The sequence below is a fragment of the Cololabis saira genome, chromosome 14 (assembly GCF_033807715.1).
Source record: "Cololabis saira isolate AMF1-May2022 chromosome 14, fColSai1.1, whole genome shotgun sequence".
NCBI classification, from domain to species: Eukaryota; Metazoa; Chordata; class Actinopteri; order Beloniformes; family Belonidae; genus Cololabis; species Cololabis saira.
The window spans coordinates 31,321,613-31,342,228 of NC_084600.1; the positions used below are offsets into that span (position 1 = coordinate 31,321,613).

The 20,616-nt window shown below is 40.8% G+C and overlaps 1 protein-coding gene across 4 annotated transcripts in view; it reads right to left on the minus strand.

The window, feature by feature from the left end:
• timd4 (T cell immunoglobulin and mucin domain containing 4) overlaps positions 1-19,761 on the minus strand; it is a 30,945-nt gene extending 11,184 nt beyond the window's left edge. Inside the window, exons 1-8 of one of the 4 annotated variants that reach the window (XM_061740390.1) lie at positions 19,671-19,761; positions 18,158-18,288; positions 15,463-16,072; positions 12,851-13,059; positions 9,632-9,746; positions 8,979-9,165; positions 8,712-8,831; positions 824-3,758 (exon numbers count right to left, since the gene is read on the minus strand). In XM_061740390.1, coding sequence (XP_061596374.1) covers positions 3,301-3,758; positions 8,712-8,831; positions 8,979-9,165; positions 9,632-9,746; positions 12,851-13,059; positions 15,463-15,930 — 1,557 coding nt within the window. In that variant the 5' untranslated portion in view covers positions 15,931-16,072; positions 18,158-18,288; positions 19,671-19,761 and the 3' untranslated portion in view covers positions 824-3,300. Of the gene's footprint in view, positions 1-823; positions 3,759-8,711; positions 8,832-8,978; positions 9,166-9,631; positions 9,747-12,850; positions 13,060-15,462; positions 16,083-18,157; positions 18,289-19,670 lie in introns of those variants that run through there. The other 3 variants (XM_061740388.1, XM_061740389.1, XM_061740391.1) reach the window with 3 other exon arrangements.
• Between the last annotated feature and the right edge of the window lie 855 nt (positions 19,762-20,616).

Here is a 20,616-nt window from a genome sequence, read left to right on the forward strand (position 1 = left end):
GTGCGGCGTCCGCGGCGAGACGGCGGCCATCCTGCTGTTAGTGTGTGTGTTAGTGTCCAGCTCGACAACAGTGAGGCTCTGTGATGGGGTGGGGGTCATGTGGGGGGGTCATCGGGGGAGTGGCGAGGCACACACACACTGGGTTTGTGTGACAGGGTCTCATCAAACTTTATGTAGAATAATTATATTTAAACTTTTTTATAAATGTCAGTTTTGTCTTTGACTTCGTTTCATTTCAACACCTCATCCTTCATGACGGCTTCCTTTTCAACGTCATGATCTGCTTTAACCAGTTTAATTTTTATGTTTTGTTGAGGAAATTAAATAAAATAGACAGAAGACGTCAGTCGGATTTTAAGTTTGCGGATGAGCTTGTTTACAGTGAAGGAAACACGGAGCACAAAAAGACTTTGTGTTTCTGCATCTCTCTCTCTCTCTCTCTCTCTCACACTCACACACACACACACACACACACACACACACACACACACACACACACACACACACACACACACACACACACACACACACACACACACACACACAGCGTGGAGATGTCGCAGTCACACAAAGACTTCTTTATTCATTTCAAACATTTAGGTTTCCTTTTTTTGTCTGTTTTCCTCAAACTTCAGAGTTTTAACCAAAATTAAATATTCAGATTTTACTTCAAACTAAAGAATGCTTGACGTATTTTTACGTATGTGGGTTAGCAGGAAAAAGAGTCTTTTTTAGGTGTGAAAATGAAACAGATCAGAATCAAACAGGGTGGGACTTGGTCTCAGACAAAAACAACGATGACAACGGTTCACTTTTTTTCACCATGTCAGTCTTTATTTAACAAAAACGAGGGCAGAGAGAAGATGGTGAGTACCGTCTTCTTTCACCAGGGAGTTGTTTCTCCCTCCGTACTATCAAAGGCAGTGCTGATCATCTCAGACCTCAGTGGTCGTGTAAAACATTGAAGTTCATGACAGAACCATCAGAAACAGAACCAGGACGTCTGCAAGAGTTTCCAGGAGAAAACTTTTTCTGTCTAAAAGGAACATGGAAGCAGGACTGAAGTCCACAAAACATCTACAGGACCTGGACACCTTCCTATCACTGAGGGACCAGGAAGTCCTCTGCAGACCAGAGTCTTCTAGGGACAAATGTGAGGACATCTGTCTGACAGCTGAAAACTGGATGAAACTGGGTCATGTGACAGGAAATGATCACAAACACACCAGCAGATCTACACCAGAATGATAAAAAACAAAAATCTTCATGTTCTTAATATCATGAACCACAAAAGCAAAAACTAGAAGCATTTTACTTTACTTTACTAAAGTTTACTTTGTTTTAACAAACAAACACGATTACATCATTTAAATCACCTTGATATCAATGGACCTGATAGATAAAATGTTAAAATGTTTTCCAGCAGCAGAAATAAAAGCAACATTCAATATGATAAGAACATTTTTAAAGGAAGAAAAGTTTATGACTGAACAGTTCTGCACATTTAAATATTAACTTCTACAGAGGTTCAGGAGAGAAGACTGCACCCTGCAACCTCAAGCCGATCACAATTTAACCATCATCAGTGGAGCTCAGACATAATAACAAGGTACACATTCAAGAATTTGATTCATGTTGGTCGGTCCAAATATAAACATCTCATTATTACATGCTTGACACTTTCAGGAACATTGTCACATTCATCTGATGCACATTTCAAAATAAAAGTAAATCGAGATGAGTCTTCATTTTGCTGTGACCGTGTCCAGGAGCGCCACTAGGGATTTTGGGCCTAGAATCTTTACAGGCTCCCAAGACACAGCGTCAACATGTTGTGATGCTATTTTACATGCAATTATGCATTTTAATGGTATTTTTGACTATCATTACCATATTTGTGAAAGAACAACATGACAGTTGATAAGTACAGTAGGGGAAGAGCTGAGCACTCTGTCTGTGAGAAACCGCCGCTGATCCAGTCGGAGTCAACCATTGTACAGAAATAGAGAGGGGCGGCCCTGCAGGCGTCGATTTTTCCAAAACAAATAAAGTTATTGCTACCAGGACATTAAAAAAATAAAACATTTGTGATTATATGTTAGTTAAAACTAGGGTCTACGATTTTACATATTGTACATTTTTATCAAAATCATTTATAAGGTTGTTATGGCCCAATAGCGTTACCTATGAAATATGATTAGCAAAAAGAACGAAAAGAAAATAATTCTTCTATCTGCTGTAATCCTGCAAAGAAGTCAAATAATAGGCGCCATTCAGCCCGAAAAGGGGGTTGTATGGTGAGTAGGTGTCTTTTTTTTTTAAACTCAAGATCGTAGACCCTAGCTTTAATAACTTATTGTCATTATTTTTCTGTCTTATCATTTCATTATCATTGGGGGCCTCTCTGGGCCCTCAACCATGGGCCCCAAAATCTGTCTCCTTCACCCCCCCATTTCGAAAAAGCAAAACATCACTGATAGGTACCAAAGCCTTAATAGCAACCCTTTACAGGACAGTCAATAAAATACTTGAAAGAGGTTCCTTAAAGCAGCACTATGTAACTTTTCCACCTCAATATCATATTACGGCTTTGACTGCTTTACGGCATACGTCACTTCCCCCTCCTTCCAGATTCGTAGTCAAGATGAAAATGGGCGGGGCTTGGAGCGCAGAGCTCAGCAGAAGCTGTTGTTGAGCTTAACGCGGAGCTGGTATCATGGCCGAAGCAGCGAAAAATCAGAAGAAAATAAAAGTTTTATCAGAGGATTCGCCTTGGGTTTTGGTAATTCTAAAATTACTGACAATATCAACAACAGATACAGAATAATAATAGTGATCATAAAATTGTGTAATTGGCAATGAGGAAGCTTTATAAAATAATAATACAATTGAATAGAATTACAGCACTAGAGGAAAAAATGCAATGCAAAGAAAATGTAAAGAACATTTCTACTATTTTTCCTGAGAACTGTTAAATTGTGCAGGGCTGAGTATGTTGGTATGTTGGACTACTAATGTATGAAAAGTCCCTCTAAAAAACGTGACAGGAAAAAGGTGCCGTAGAACAAAACCAGAGCGTATTATCAAATGCATGCGACGGGGACGGGAGTTTTCCGGCAGTACGCGCTGGTGCTCATGGGAAATGTAGTGTTTTTTCTGGTAAAGCACTACCGCTTTTGTCCAAAGGAGCCGCCAAACTCAACAAAAGCTGAAAGTTACATTGTGCTGCTTTAATCTCAAAGGACCTCTATTAACTTTGTCACTATATTTGGTAATAACCATAGAAGTTACCAAATATGGTCACTTGCCCTGGTTGAGAACAGTCCTTTCTGCAGCATAAAGCAGATCCCAGACCTGCTGACCGTCATCATAGTGGTCAGGGTTGATCTTCAGGACCTGGTATCTGTTGTTCACGTTCTTTAACAAGACGCTGCGCAGCTGACGTTTAGCCTCCTTCAGCTGCTCCTCAATGTCCAGTTCAGTCTGGTCCTCTGTGGTGAAGATGACCACGGTCTTCCTCCAGATGTTCTCACCAAACATCTTCTCCACCTGGCTCAAGGTGTCCTGCACCTCTGCAAAAGACGGCCCCAGCTTGATGACTAGTAAGAGGGTGTGGGGTGCCGGTGCCGATGAGTTGATGCAACCGAAGAGCTCGCTCCTCAGCGTGGGGCTGACTGTTTTAGAGAGACCGGGAGTGTCGATGACGTCCACCATCCAGTCAAACACCTTCCCTCTTTGGAGACAGCAGTGAGGGGTCCCTGGGGAGAGGAAACCTCTGAGCACGGTCTCAGTTTTGACCAGTTGGATCAAGGAGGAACACAAACCAGTACATTTGAAATGCTTCATAATTCTGCTCATCATCTGGAGTCACAGACGACCTCAAGGTAGGGCTGTTCGATTTTGCCCAAAAATAAAAAAAAAATTCTCTCAAAATCCGATTTTCGATTACGATTATTTTGTGAATTGACAAAAGGCAAAGAAATGATTTCAAATATGCTTTTTTTTTATTGAACATTTGCCCCATTGGGCTTTAAGTGCAAACTTTGATCTTATTAAACCAAAAATGAATGAATAAAGTAAAAAACTCTGTAAAAATAAAAAAAATATAATAAAATATAAAGTTTTATCTCTGAAAAAAAAAACAGCAAATTAGCACTTGCAAACATACAGTAAGTTATATTTCCAATTAAATAAAACAAGACATTTTCTAATTAAACTAAACTGGGTCTTTGCATGCTAAATAATAATACATTAAAGAGCCTCTCCGATGGGGCACTTGTCGCAGGTATTGAGAGGTATTTCCATCAATCATTAATATGGTATCAATCATTAATATGTGTGCAGACAAGGTATAAAAAAAAAAAAAAAAGTGAAAAATCGATTTTACGAGTTTCACGTTTTAACATCGTTCTAATTACATAATCGTGATTACGATTTAAAAACGATTAATCGAACAGCCCTACCTCAAGGTACTACTTTACCTGACATTTTATGTTTTCACTCGATTGTCCACATGCTGACACGGTCACAAAAAAGGTCCCGCTGTTGAGGGAGACTGGTTTGTTTCCCGTGAACTTATCTTGGACACCAAAAATAACTGTATATTTTTTCTAAAGGGAGTCACTGACCTCATCACACCACGTCGAGCACGTCTTCGAAATCAAATTAATTTCTTCTTCTCCTCTAAAGTTTTCAAATCATTGGTAAGTAAACAGTTGACTGACAGTCATTATGTTTTTAATGTAAAATCAAACCCTGGAAACATCCGTCACCAGTTTTCAGGGTTTTGATACTGAGCTAGTTCCTCTTAGGTACAACAGAGACCAGGTCTACCACAAACGCAGGACCCCAGCTACAACAGAGACCAGAGGCCTCATGTACAAAGAGTGCATGGATTTCAACGTAAATCCTTGCGTGGAATTCTTGCACAGTTCAAAACTGCATACGCCCAAATCCAAGAACGTTTCTTTGAACATCGCAATCAACGTGAAATTGAACGTCGACGTGTCAGTACAACACTCCTCCCCGTCTCCTCCCTCACATAGATCAATTTGAATGACAATTAGGATAAAAATCCATTAAAAAACGCTCATCCTAACAAGTTACAAGTGAAAAAAAAACATGGCCCATGAGCTCGATACGCTCCTGTCAGAAATAATTTATTTGGGGGCTTTCTTCCGATTTAAGCTGTGAAAGAAAACAGAATAGTTTCAGTGCCGTAGTTGTGTTGACCGCATTGCATTATGGATATCATTGTTCCTTGTTTTGTGTTGCCTTCTGTGGGTTTACTATGTTCGTTCAGGTTTTTGAATTATTTATATTTAACGTTGGTGCATCATTACACTTTTTTTTCTTGTTTGAATTTCTAAGAATCGACACCAGAACTTAATAAAAGTTGGTGGGACGAAAAAAGACTCCTCGCTCCGTTTTACTGTCACGTGATTGACGTACCAACAGATTAAGCCCAATATACGTGTGTTTTGAGTCTTACAACTCGGAGAATACGTGTCCATGATCACTTCTCTTATAAGTATAACAATGTGAACAACATAAACTATTATTTAAAACATGAAGCATCACGATCTGATTCCTCTGCTGCAGAAATAAAGACAAGTTGTGCCAACGTCATTATATCGAGGTGCAAACGTAAGAAATAAACCACGGACCATCTCAGAGAGCTGGGGCCTCATGTACAAAGGGTGCGTACGCACAAAAACATGGCGTACGCCCTTTTCCACGCAAACGTTCAGATGTATCAAGAGTGAAATGACCGTGGAAATGTGCGGTGCCCGACGCCAACTTCATGGCTGGCGTAAGCACGTTTCCACAGCTATTGGTCCGTTGGCGACACCCAGTGGTGATGCTGGGAAACTGTTAATAATGTGAAAACAATTAGCCCTCAGAGTGATGTGTGCACATCAGAGACACACTGATGAACAATTAACACATTCAACTGTCTGCAATTACACGAGTGGATATAAAAACATGCGCAAAGTGGTGCAGAAATCCCGTTAACAACAATGGCAGCTTTGGCAGTGTTAGAAGATATCACAAATGGCGCAGTAAGAAGAGAAAGAATATTTAGCCGGTTTTCCCTAATGTAATCGGAGCTATCGACTGCACACACATTGCTATAAAACCACCATCAATGGATGGATATGTGTACGTTAACAGGAAGCATTTTCATTCCATTAATGTACAGATTATATGATTAATTTATGTTATTTGTGAAGTTATTTCTTGGAAAAAGGAGCAGATCAGATAAGATTCTTCTTCTTTCTGCTTGCTTTTCATTCACGAGTTAAAAACATTTGTATTTGTATTGAATTATTTTATTTTTTTGAATGAAATAAAGAATATTAAAAAAAAAATAAAAAAATATGTCAGAGGTGTCAAACTGAATCCCAGAAGGACCGGTGTCCTGCATGTTTTAGATGTTCCACTGCTTTAACACACCTGATTCTAATTAATGATCGTCACCAGCTTGTCATCAAAGTCTGGATATTTCTGTTGATGACACAGCTCCTTGTATCATGGTGCAATTAAACAGGGAAACCGGCCCTCGAGGGCGTATTTAAACACATTTGCATATTTAAATGGAGGCGTGGACAGGGAGGAGTCTGGTACTCCTACATATGCGCTCAATTCCACGTTGATTGGGATGTACAAAGGAAATGTGCTTGGATTCATGCCTACGCACAGTTTCATACATCTGGATTTTTTTGTGCGTAGGACGTTTTCTGGATTTAAGCGTACGCCATGTTTCAGTAGGAAATCCACGCAAGTCTTTGTACATGAGGCCCCTGGTCTCACTTAATGCTTTTAAATCGCTCCTGACAGATCTTGAGATGTCCAATTCTGCCTGCAGATGCTATGAGCAATGTCAACAGTGTTTTGTTTTGTTATGTGTCGTGTCATATGTCGGAATCATGTTACTGTGTTGCTGCCTGTCTTAGCCAGGACCCTCTTGTAAAAGAGATTTTTAATCTCAATGACTTTCGTTTCATGGTGTCATAAAGGTTAAATAAAATAAATAAAAAAAACAAAATAAAGAAAAAGTTGCTGTAACTCGGAGTGTTTCAGTCGCAGGAGGAGAGACCGGTCTGGGTCCCGGTCAGTGGCGAAACTACCATATATGCAGACAATGCGAATGCATAGGGGACCGCACGTGTCCAGGGCCCGCACGCGGAGGACCTGGGGACTTTTTTTTTTTTTTTGTGTTTACATCAATGTAATGGGCTGGTTATAAAGATATATCTAGTTTAAATAAAAATTGTAATTTATAGATGATCTCGGATGATGCCGGTGTAGTGCGCATGTGTAACCCATATTTGCGTAGAGGAAGAGTTGGCGAGTGAGGAGAGGAAAGGAGTTAAGGCTGATTTATGGTTCCGCGTTACACCAACGCAGATTACGGCGTAAGGTATGCGGCGACGCGCCCCTCGGCGCGCGCCCCTACGCCGTACACTACGGCGTAGATTTAACGCGGAACCATAATTCAGGCTTGAGAGTTGAACTGTTGTCAGGAATTAATTAATGACTTATGCGAAGCATTTCCGGTTTCCAGTTTGAATCAGTAGTAAACTTTCAGGGCTCTTTTCTTCGTTTATATGTGATTTTTTTTGTTTTGGTTTTTTGCACAATAGTTGTCCTTATCTCTTTGATTTACTGTGACCGGAAAAAGTCGGATAAACCATTCAGAAAAAGATCGCTAACTAGCGGCCGCGGGGGGTACTGCACCGCGGCCAAATGGAGTGACGGAGAAGTCCGAAGGGTTCACGATGGCGTCACGGCTGCGGCGTGTGCTCTGCGTTGGTGTGACGCAGAACCATAATTCAGCCTTTAATCCTGGACCAGCAGATCGGTGTGGTGCCTGAAGACTCGCTCCTGATCCTGCCATCAGCCAAAGCTGCCATGGGGATTGACAGGTTACGTTGTCTTGCTCCTACCTTTATATGTCCATGTGGCTGATTGTGAGATTGTTGCAGCTCCACTCGTGTGTAACTTATCTGGTGATGTGGGGACTGTCATGTCCTTCATGTGGTCGTGAACTTATTGTTGACGTCACGTTTCCTCATATTCTGCACTTCACTGCATCGCCAGTGAGTGTCGCCAACGGACAAAACCTCAGAAATGTGCGTACGCCATACATGATTTGTGCATGAAGGACAACCACTTTTCACATTCAAGTCACTTTTTGAACACCGGACCATGAGCATAATGTAGCGTACGCACGTTTTTTGTGTGCAGCACTCTTTGTACATGAGGCCCCAGACCAGGTCTATCACAACTACAGGCTGTGCAGAGATGCTCCAGAGACAATCCAGTAAAAATCAAACATCACAATGAACAAGAACACCTGCACAGGAACTGTCTCGAGCAGAGGTGCAGGATGAAAGAGTAAAGAACCTGCAGGATTTCCAAACCCAGATGCATAAGCTGTGGATAGCTGACCAACCGGATACTGTGGTGGTTGACAAACTCCAGAAGAAAGCTAGGGTGACGGCTACATTAGTTGAAGCAACACAAGAACAAAAATATTGCACAGACCCGTCAACCTCCCAGGTTTCTGTCTGAGGCCCTGAGCTTTAAAAGAAGGTGATGCCCACAGAGAGTGGCCACGGGGGAACTTTGTACACATAAATAAAGTTGTTTGTTTCTATTTGGAAGCGCACATTCAGATTTGCTCCGTTTTGATTTGTTTCTGTTACCTGTTGGTGGGCTGGCAGCAGGACTGGCCGTACCGAAGGCGTGTCTTCCCAGTATGAGGTTTCCAATGGAACTCTTCCCTGATCCAATCCATCCAACGAGGATCAGTTTGATGGCCGACACTCAAAGAAAAAGCTGACGTTAGTTTCACATAAGTTGTTCAAAACTGCAGATGTTAAAGTCTGATGTCTGCCTGGCACTTCCAGACGTTTTTTTGAGGCTGGACGGATGGTGTTGGAGGGTTGAGATGCAGGACGGCATTGATTTACCTCTAAAACCCTGCAGGAGCGAACGCTCCACCTCCAGGCGGCGGCCAAAGTCCGGCCACAAACTCTTAACCAGCTGTTTTGCCTCATCAAAAGTGTGATGTGTTTCATTGCTTAGAGTGTATTGAACTTTGTCAGGGTTGCAGTACTTCAGGTTCTGTCTGAGTCCATCAATATCGAACTTCAGGGTCTACAAAAAGAAAAAGACGCAATCAGTCAATTTTGATACATGAATTTCAGATGATTTTTCTGTGTTTTATTCAAAGGGTTTGAATATCATGTTATTTAATTTTTGATCAAAAGTGTTTTGGGCATGTCCCAACAGCCTTGGAAAAGACTTTGGACTCGGTTGTGGAGGTTGAATGCCTGGATTCGCTCCACAACCTTCAGGACCTCAGGGTAGACCCCTGATGCCTCACTCAATAGATGTAGGGACCTTTTGTTGCCAGATTTTAGATTGGCTACGCCTGAAATGCTTAAAGTTTGATTCCCTCAGCAACAACAACAGAGAAAAATAACTACAGCTTCTTTAGATAAATGTTGATGATGCAGGTTGTGATGATTAGCAGTCACACCATCCAGAAAGTGTATCAGAAGAACGACAAAACCTTTTTCTAACATGCTATAAATCCTATTGGCATAAATAGTGACGGTACCTGTCCCCTTTTCACGTGGAAGGCGACGGCGGCATGATCCCAAACATAAAACCGAGCAGAAGGCACGTCCTTCACTTCCATCACATTTCTACCTTGTGTGTAGATCAGCTCCAAGCTGACGGGAAGGAAAAAACAACAAACACAACATGTTATTCAACTGCACAACTCCCAGAAAGTGTGGACAATATAATGACCCACAGTGAGCATTCCAACAGAACCGTGGTCTCTCATCTGGAGTCTCAACCCTGTCGTAAACCGCCCCATCTTGAGCCTCTGATCGCAGCTTAAAGCAGCACAATGTAACTTTTCCACCTTAATATAAAATTTCCAGAGTCATTGTGATGGTACATCAACTTACAAAAGGTTTAATGACACCTCTGTCATGGTCTGAGGGGTCGGTATCGCCTTCATAGTCCATGGGCCAGACCAGATGTCAGTACCACTCAAGGTGACAAAACTTGCTTATAATTTTTGAAAAGATCCATGTCTGTAGATGATATTCTGGTACGATAACCTTCCTGAGTGGCAGCTGGATCAGAGTTATCAGCTCATGAAGTTCAGAAAATTACATTTTAGATGCTGGTGCATATCCTGGTTTAGACTCATGTACAGGATATCTGTCAATGTTTCACAATATTGTCTTTGGTATCATTTTAAGCATTCGTTCAAGCTAAGATGTGAATCAGTGAGGTCACTGCAGCTCTTTAAACTATAAACAACACACATTTTTACACAATTTTTGCCTAAATGACATACTATCTTTTATCCCTGTGTCATCTAGGAACAACAGAGACACAAAATAGAAACATTGGAATACTCACAGGACCATAAGGATTCAGGAAATGTATCACATATTAGCTTGAATGAATGCTTAAAAGGTCCCCTTTAAAATGATACCAAAGACAATATTGTGAAACATTAACAGATATCCTGTACATGAGTCTAAACCAGGATATGCACCAGCATGTAAAGTGTAATTTTCTGAAGGGGGTGGGTAACTTCATGAGCTGATAACTATGATCCAGCTGCCACTTAGGAAGGGTTATCATACCAAAATGTAATTTACAGACATGGATCTTTTCAAAAATCACCAGTAAGTTTGGTCACCTTGAGTGGTACTGACCAGTGAAATTTTGGGGTCTGGCCCATGGACTATCACTATGTAACTATCACTGGCACTATGTACTGTAACTTGGAGGTGGATGGTAGGAACCCTGCCACACTACTGGTAAAGCATTTCCGCTTTTGTCCAAAGGAGCCGCCAAACTCAACAAAAGCTGAAAGTTACATTGTGCTGCTTTAATATTGCCAACAGAACCACATCATCTGCAAACAGCAGAGCTGTAATTCTTAGGCCACTAAGACTGACCTATTCCATTCGTTTGCTTGGTTCCAAATGCACTTCCCCCATGTCCACACAATAATTCACAGACATCATCAGACATGTCACCAAGACAGCCCCTTGACATCTGGGGGCTTCAGGAACTCAGGGCAGACCTTATCCACCCTTGGAGTCCTGCAGCCACAGAGTTTTTCACTACCTTGGAGAGCTCAGTCCGAGGTGGATGGAAGCTGGTGGGACTGAGAAGATCCTCATCCCTCCACTGCCAGGTAACATCCCAGCAAGTTGTTGGTGTGTATAGGGGACTTTATGTTTCAACAATTACCAAAAGCAAACCACCAGGAAAAAATTAAACGTGTAGGGTTATTCTTGGGTTGGTTTAATAGAATAGAATAGACTTTATTGTCATTGTGCTCAGGTTACAACGAGATCGGTTAGGATGTTCCCACCAAAGTAGAAAGGAAGCCATCAAAATAAGGAATAAATAAGTATAAAAAGCACAGTATAAAAACATAAAAACAATGAATGGATAAAGTGCAACAAACTGTGACCCATACATCACTCCCACATCATTCAGAAAATACACCTGTTCTGTTTTGTATTGTTATGTTATGTATTATTGTGTTATGTTATGTATTGTTATGTTATGTAATGTATTGTTGTGTTATGTTATGTATTGTTATGCTATGTTGTGTATTATCTAACAGTCTAATGGCCCAGGGATAATAGGTGAAAGTGAGGCTTCTGTTGATGGATACACCCATGGCGTTCATGTGAACAGAGCTGAGATAGACTTCAGCGGATCCCTGTGACCCTGAATAAGAAGAATCTGGATGGATGGTCTGAGGCAGGTTTAAGGTTCCAGGGCTCCAGACTAACTTTTTTCACTAGGAGCACAGTAGCCCCCAACTGAAAATTTTTAGGGGCACAATCAGAAATTTTAGGAGCGCACATTGTTTATCAACACGCTAACCAAATTTTTACATTTCTACTACATTTCAGTGTAGTAATACGTATTTCATAATAGATTAATGAATTACCACAATGTGCTGTTTCAAATGCAGTGTTACATTTTATTGTGCACTTTTAAAGATGCCGCAACATAAAGTAAACTCACAGCACCATTGCTGTCATTATATATATATAAAAAAACATACATTCACATGATAAAAACGTGCTTGGTAACAAAGTGCTTAGTAACCTTTCAGCCATGAATGTAACTGTTAAACACAGTACTTAACAAATTTACAAATATTGGGGGTACTGGCATAACATTTCCCTACTTGTGTCTTTACTAAAACCCTGAACTTACACCAGTTGACCAAATTCACTGCCTTCACTCAAATAACTAAGGATCTTACCAAGAAATGTTCTTATTTCTAACCTAAAAATGCCATTACACCTGATAACACACATCACTTAAAAGGTTAGGTGTTTTTCCCACGTGTTAAAATTTAACTTTCATTTGTGTCAAGCAAATTTTAAGTTCTACTTACGTTTTGGCAGTGTTCAAAATAAAATTATGAGACCTGCTGTATTGGAGCACATTTTCTTTTAGTTAAAACTGTAGCGGGGACAGATGTTTAGAGAAACCTATGTATGTACCGGGTGAAGGCTGATTTATGGTTCCGCGTTACACGATTTAAGGCGGAACCATAAGTCAGGCTTTAGGGGAACATATCGGAGAACAACCAGAAGAATATAGAGTGGATTAAAAATAAAAGTTAAGCACTGAGCTACATGTGTCTCCCGTCGTAGTAACCTAACAAAACAGTCAACACGTCTCGTGCTTTAAAATCCTTGGTGAATCTCTGCAGACTCAACAAGCAGGAAACGGTCTGTTATGCAATGTTCGTTCAGATGTTTGTGGTTCTTACTTGTGTGTCTCGGACATGGCCTCAGGTCTCCAGATGAATCTACCATCTCTGAAGACGCAGATGGCATTCGGGTCGTCATCAGTCAGTAAAGGATATTCGGAGAAGTCGTCCTGATCAGCTGGGCTGTGGACCAGCACGACATGCATCACCTCCTGTTTGTACAAGTCAGTCTTGTAGATCCGCATGATCGGCTGCACACCGCCACAAAACTGAGGAAATTATGACATTTAGGTTTTACTGGTATAATCATTTTACCAGTAATGTTAAGCTGTAATGAAATCGGTGGTAAAGCTTAAACGAGGTCCAGCGGAGCTCCGCTGGGACCCGGGTCAGCAGGTTTGATCCACCTTCGTGGCTGGTCTACACTCGTATGTGGTAGCTGAGCAGCGACGGGTCCCAGCAGAGCATCACAAGTCCTTGTTTCAGCTCCAGTAGCGCTGGTTATGCACGCTATTGGCTAGCAATCTTGTTCATCAACCTGGAAGAATCCATATGATCCAAGGAAAAAGAGGTAAAAACTAGTGATGCACAGATTGTTCGCTAACCGAAATTGTTCAGCCGAAAATGGCAAAAAAAACACTTTCGGTGTTCGGTGGAATAAGTGGGAAAAAAAACTAACAATTAATAACGGCGTTGTAATATAAGGAAATAGACTGGCCGCTCCGTAACTGTTGCGCACCACATAAATCGTTGGCCAACCAAAAGCTAACCACATAAGAATTTTACCTAACATTCACCAGCAGGTGGAACCAAAACAACATAAATCAATCTATTACAGGTGCGTTTAGATGACGAAATCAAACAGCGAAGAGCGTGGAGTGAAGTGTTGTGGTGCAAACATGTCAGCAGTGTGGAAGTATTTTAGAGTGGCAAAGAATAATACAAGAATGGCTGTTTGCAATGAATGTTCTGCTCAAATATCTAGAGGGGCACATCTGCAAAGTCTTTCAGCACTACAAGTTTGATTTATCATTTGAAATGATAAAAAACCCTGAGCGCTTTAATGCATTTTTATTGTTTTAAGGCCTATGTTACAATGTTCAGTCAGTTAAGCCTAACGTAAGCTCAAAGATGGCCAAAAAATGTATTTTGCTAATTTATTTATTTTAAGTTATTGTTCTTTGCTGGTATAATGTCTGCTGGAATATTTAAGAAATGCTGGGAAATTAAAAAATGTTCAGTTTTTTATGTTCAACAAATGTTTTCTACCTTGTAATTTTGTAAAATATTTCTTTCTTTTAAAAGCATGCCTAAATCAAATGTATTTGATTTATGCAATGGTGAAAAAATTGGCAAAATAAATGAAAAACTGCGAAGAACCATGTTCGGTATTGTTCGGTATTCGGCCAAGTGTTTATTATTATTTTCGGTTTCGGCCACAAATTTTCATTTCGGTGCATCACTAGTAAAAACTGGTGAGCTAGAGGCAGTCCAGCTGGTGTCCTCTGGTTGGCCTTTGGAGAAACTGCTCTCCAAAACTGTCCATAATGCCTGTTGTTGTTCTGGTTGACTCTCACTACTCAAAGTTTGCCTCGCTCAGTGTACTTTTACCGTAATGTCTCTTGTATCAAACCGTACATCATCGGACACCTCTCAGTTTCAACTTTCAGGAAACATTTGAGGTTTTGGAAGGGTACCAACCGTTTATGCATTATGGTATGGATAAGCTCCTGTTACAAATGTGTGACACGCCAGTGAATCTCGTCTGTAATTGGACAGTCGTTCTCAAGCGCCAACCATCTCACTTCTGGATGAGTCTCATGAGGAGAGAAGATTGGTTGCAGTTCCTCGACTGGCAGGAAGAAGCTTCAAAAGCGAGTTAGTCTCCACTGACCTCTGTGTTAAAATGTCCAACTCTAGAGCAGAAATAAACATATTTACAGTCTGTGTTGGTTTCAATCGTTTGATCTCACATCCACGACGACTCTAAGGTGGGTAAATGGTTTTTGTACCATGCCAGGAGAGTTTATATAAAGCAACACATTTATTTCTAATATGATTGACTGACAGTCAGTTTAGCCAATGGCTAGTCGCTATCATTTCCTCATCCATAGTCATTATGCTACTGTATTTCGCAAAGCAACCACCCATTTGTACAAATGCAGCGAGGACTAAACGTGAGGTCATTTTTTAGTTGACCGTCGAGTCAACATGTTAAACGGTTTATCCCGCTGGAAATGTCTGACGGCAGCTCTGCAGATATCTCGGCGGGGTTTGTCTGAAGCAGCTGGGAGTGAAGCTACAATTATATAAACGTGCATAATTAGGGCTGGGTATTTTGATTGACAGCTCCCTGCACCTAGTGGTTCACTGTCATCACTTTAGCCAGTTAGGCTTCAGAAGAACGGTTAACTCTTGTGAGTCAAAGAGGATTAGTCCAGTTCCTGTTATCCGGTCTATGGTCTGGTACAACGTCGCTCGGGACTACCCATCAATCCCAAGATATCTGAACACCGCTCTGTCTGAAGTCTCCGTTTGACATCCGAACAAAGAACTGCAGTATTCTGAATCCACAAGATGTTTCTGTCTCAGTAAAAAACAACACCACATTCCATCTTTGACCTCAAATTATTTCTCATATTGGTCTCGAAGCCCAACAGATCTAGTTTTACCTGCGTACTGTAGGCCCCCAGCACCTCCTCCAGAGGGAAGGTGAAGCGGTACCAGCCCAGCCTGGATGTGTTCTTGAAGGCCGGGGAGGTGGTAAACCTCCACAGGAAGCTCTGCTGCTCGGAGGCCTGCTCCTCTGTCCGGTCTGGGAAGGTTTCCTCCAAGAACCTGGTCTCAGCAGACTGAATCTCTTCTGGTCCCATGGCCAGACTCCACCAGACCAGGGAGTCTTCAGATGGATCCCTGAAACCTTGGTCCTTCCTGATCCCACGTAACCCATCTGGTGTTGTTTCATGCTTCAGACGAACCGTGTGAAACTCTGGGTGGGGGCTCTCTGGGAGGTTTCTTAGGTAGAGGTACTTGCTTTGCAATCCAAAATCCTTCGCTATCTGTTTCAAGTCATCCAGCCTTGTGTGGCGATATTTCACGAAATGTACTAGGTTGCCTCTCCTGTTTGTTTGACTCTGCATTGTCAAGATGGGGATGATGTAGATGAAGAAGATGAATAAAAACTTGTTGTCAGGACGATGAGTTCTCTGTGAGTTGACTTGCAGAGACCTTTTTATCTCTGAAAGCTCCAGACCACATCCACTACGTCACATCAGTTGGTCTCTGCAACACACTGACATAAAGTCAAACATTCAATGTTTGAGCCATCAACACAAACTGGAGCAGTTTTAATTATTTCAGACTACGTGGTTTCAAAGTTTGTTGCACAGTTTTGTCGGCAGATGCACAGTTCACAAACGTATTGATGGCAAATCAGCCAACGGTTGGCAGTCTGCACTAAGTTGCTGCGTGATTCAACAGATCCAGAGTCAAAACTTTGCTCTCGAACTAACGAACTAGGGTATGAAGTCATGAACGAGTGTAGCAAATTACGATTTCTACCTCAAGCCATCCATCCATCTTTTTTCGCTCAACCGTTGCTGTCGCTGGGGCAGCAGTCTTAACAGAGATGCCCAGACTTCCATCACCCCAAACACTTCCTCCAGCTCTTCCGGGGGAAATCCAAGGCGTTTGCAGGCCAGCCGAGAGACATAGTCTCTCCAGCGTGTCCTGGGTCTTCCCCGGGGTCTCCTCCCGGAGGCACATGCCTGGAACACCTCCCTAGGGAGGAGGGACATGCCTGGAACACCTCCCTAGGGAGGAGGGACATGCCTGGAACACCTCCCTAGGGAGGCGTCCAGGAGGATCCGATACAGATGCCCAAGCCACCTCAGCTGACTCCTCTCAATGCGCCGGACGGTTTGCCAGAATTTCTTCAAGGCCCACCGAAGTCCTCCTCCATGGCCTCACCTCTGTGGCTTCAGACGGGCTAATTTCACTTTCACTTTTAAACCAAAATTGGAAACATTTTTATTGGGAAGAAATGACAGAAATGTGTGGTTTGATTCAAACCACAGCTTAAAAAAGAATAGCTTGAAAATGTTTGTTTTTTTGTTTTGTTTTCGCCCATATGTTTTTTGAAATATGAACCAAAATGTTCAGATGGCATGATCTTGAGTCAAATCGAAATTCCCCGAATGGCAAAACCGGAATTTTCTAAAAATGTTTTTTTTCTTACATTTTATTTATTTGTTTAATTTCAAAGAAGATTGTTTATTTATTTATTTTAGTGTGTTTGTGGCTTGTTTATTTATTTATTATATCAGTGTGTATTATATTATTGTTATTCATGTAGGTACTTATTTTCCACATTAATTAATCATTTGTGTGGGCATGTGTGTTTTTGATTAATCTGTTTATTAGTGTTAGATTAGTCTGTTTATTTGTATTAACTTTATTTTGAACGTATAAAGTTACATGTCGTTCTATGAGCAAAAAAAAAAAAAAAAAAAAAAAAAAAATCACTATTTGTTTCAATTAATTTCAATTTAGAGCCTTTGTGCACCAGATGGAGCCAGAGGACGTTATACCTCCTCTCCACTGTTTGATGGCAGTGTACTCTTGATGTATTTTGTTCTTTGTCCACCAGATGGTGCTGTTGTTCTAAAAATAAAGGATGTCTTCTCACTACTCGCACATATTCATAGATATAGTCTTTTATATGATTTTTTTCTTTCATATTATAAGATAAATTACACTTTAATTCTTAATTTATCCTACTTTATATTTTATAGGTTTTATATATATATATATATATATATATATATATATATATACATACATACACGCACTCACACAAAGACCCTCCGCAGCCTAACACAGTCCACTTGTCCCACAACCTGCTCTTCCATAAATATTTATTTCTTCATTCTTCATTAAAAGAAAACATAAAAAGAAGTAAGAACTAAACTTTTGCACAAACGGAAAAGGGGAAAAATTATACAAGACAGCGCTGACGAATGGAAAAAGGAAAGAAAAAAGTGTGAATAAAGATACACACAGATTTTACAGGAGTTTAACCCGAGGGATTTTCAACCACCCAAATTTCACAGGATATCAAACCAGTGGGATTTTCAACCAAAAACAGAATCTATCAAATTTACAGGATTTCAGTATTTACAGTATTTGCAAAAAGTGCCTTGAATCTCCTATATTACTGATAGAATAACTATTTTCACTATATTTTGAACCACAAAAACTATATTTTAACAATTTAGGTCAGTTAACCTTATCTTTTCTTCACGCACATACATTTTAGAGTATTCAATTCGCAGAAATTTGGCTCTTAAGCAACAGGTTTCCGGTTACCTTATCTGGGCGGTCCTGTGTGTGCCGTGGGGTTCGGGAATTTGACAGCGGAGTCCAATCAGCGACGTCTGGAAGTCAAGGACTTCTTCTCACATCACGTCAGGGTCACCAAATTGTTAAGTATTTTAAACCTGCGTGCTCGTTGATAAGAGAAAGAAGACACACAAGACAAACAAGACAAACAACTTATATCAATTGAAGTTTCCTCAGAAAAGACCACAGACTGAATATGCATCATAGTTTTCTACTGACAAAAATTCAAATATTTAGATAAATGATTACAATATAATTGGCTACACTGATGGGGATGAACTGAGGTTTAGAGTCAGCGTGGAATTGAACCTTTACTAAAGTTACCACTCTGCACTGGCTCTTCTCCATCGCTGTTTGCTTGAGATAAGGGAACTATTCAAGTGATTAAGATCTAAACTACCGGTACCTACTGTATGTGGTATCTCCATATCATGCAGGCTTTGCCTGCGTAGGAGTGGATGCCAGGCCGCAACCCTCAAATGATGTTTGACTTTTTAATCTATCTCCCAGTTCTCTGCAACTCCTGCAAAGGCTAAAATAAATGTATTGCTAACAGAACCTTCTTCCCATATACCATCACAATTTCATCGTTAAGTTTAAAACTCTGTAGGCTTCAGGTCCGTCATCTGTTCTCATAAGATCACATGAGTAGTTACACACAGTACTCGACAGGGGGGGATGATGGATTTTATCATATGGGGACAGATAATTTGTGCTGATTACAAATAATATAATATATTACAAATAATAGCACTGACCAAAACACCTGCAGAAATACTGCAGGAATGACAATAGCAGCAGTTAAATGCAGCCTTCTGTAAGCTTTAAATATCCACTGGGCTTACATCAAATACATCAAAACACAACAATAAAAACAGTTTTCTGAACTTATCAATATGACTCTGTCCTTCACAGGATAAGTTAAATGGATCACTGCAAAAACTCAAAAGTTTAACAAAAATATTTGTCTTATTTCTAGTTAAAATGTCTCGTTTTTGTCAAAAGAAATCTCATTACACTTAAAACAAGACTCATCACTGGAAAAAAACAACAATTTTCACCTGTTTCAACTTTCAAGTAGATTTTCACTTGAAATAAGTAGAAAAATCTGCCAGTGGAACAAGATTTCTTTGCTTGTAATAAGAAGATAAGATCTACTTATTTCAAGTGAAAATTTACTTGAAACAGGTGACAATTATCAAATAAGTTATTTTTCTGGTGTTATTTTTCTGGTGATGACTCTAAATGTTGAAATAGCAGTAATACAACATTCATTGATGAAATGACATAAGGGATTGAAAGGGGGAATGGCAGTTTTACAGGGGGGATGATTTTGACCGTTTTTATTTCAGGGGGGGATGCCACCCCCCCTCACCCCCCCTCAACTCGAGTACTGGTTACACAGTTACAGTTATTACAACTACTATTACGGTAGTTATTGAGTCTCTGATCAGCTGATCTCAGCCACCGGTGTCCTTACCTGGGCGTGTCCACGGCTGCTCCAGGTGAGACCCTCAGGTGTTATCATGAAGACTTGTGTCTCCAGCTGTTTCTACCCTCATGCCGCTTTGTTTCCCGCCGCTCAATGTTCAAGCCCGACCCGTCCTCCCTCCACGCGGCACACGATCAGCTGACCGGGCGGTGGGCGGGCCGACATCACAGCCACGAAACTTCCTTCTGTGCTGGAATCATGGATCATGGCACTTCGGCGTTTGTGTCATCTAAAACCGGATTTAAAAACCTTTATATATATATATATATATATATATATATATATATATATATATATATATATATATATATATATATATATATATATATATATATATATATATATATATAACGTAATAATATATGAATAGAGAGAGTCGCAATCTACGTCATCACCTGGCGAGCCGCCATGCTGGACGAACCATTAGCAGCTCTTCAGACCACTGCGCACCGCGTACAGACGTGCTCCCTCTTCGTCGTGTTTTACGTGAAATCGTTACTTTACATTATTCTGTAAACCCTGGTAGCCTGTTGCTGTGTTGTAGCAGCAGCAGCTCCTCACATAACAGACGTGGGGAAAAAAATCGCTAATGGTTTAACTTTTCACCGGTTCCTGCTCTGAGGCAGAACCTCCAAACATCTGAGATAACAAACAGTCGTCGGCTCGCTTGGCTGTAAGCAAGCCCGGATTACCCAATGGGCATTATGGGCGGGCGCCCAGGGGCCCACGCGCATCAGGGGGCCCGTGGCCGAGCCTCTTTTTTTTTTTTTTTTTTTTATTTATTTATTTAATTATTTTTTTTTAGGGATTGGGGCAGCTAGAATTTGAGAAACCCGTAGACTGTATATAACCAATAAAAATCACGTAGATTTGTTTTTTTTTTTTACTAAAATGGAATGTTTTGATTGGTCAAACAGCTAGCAGTCGGACGTCA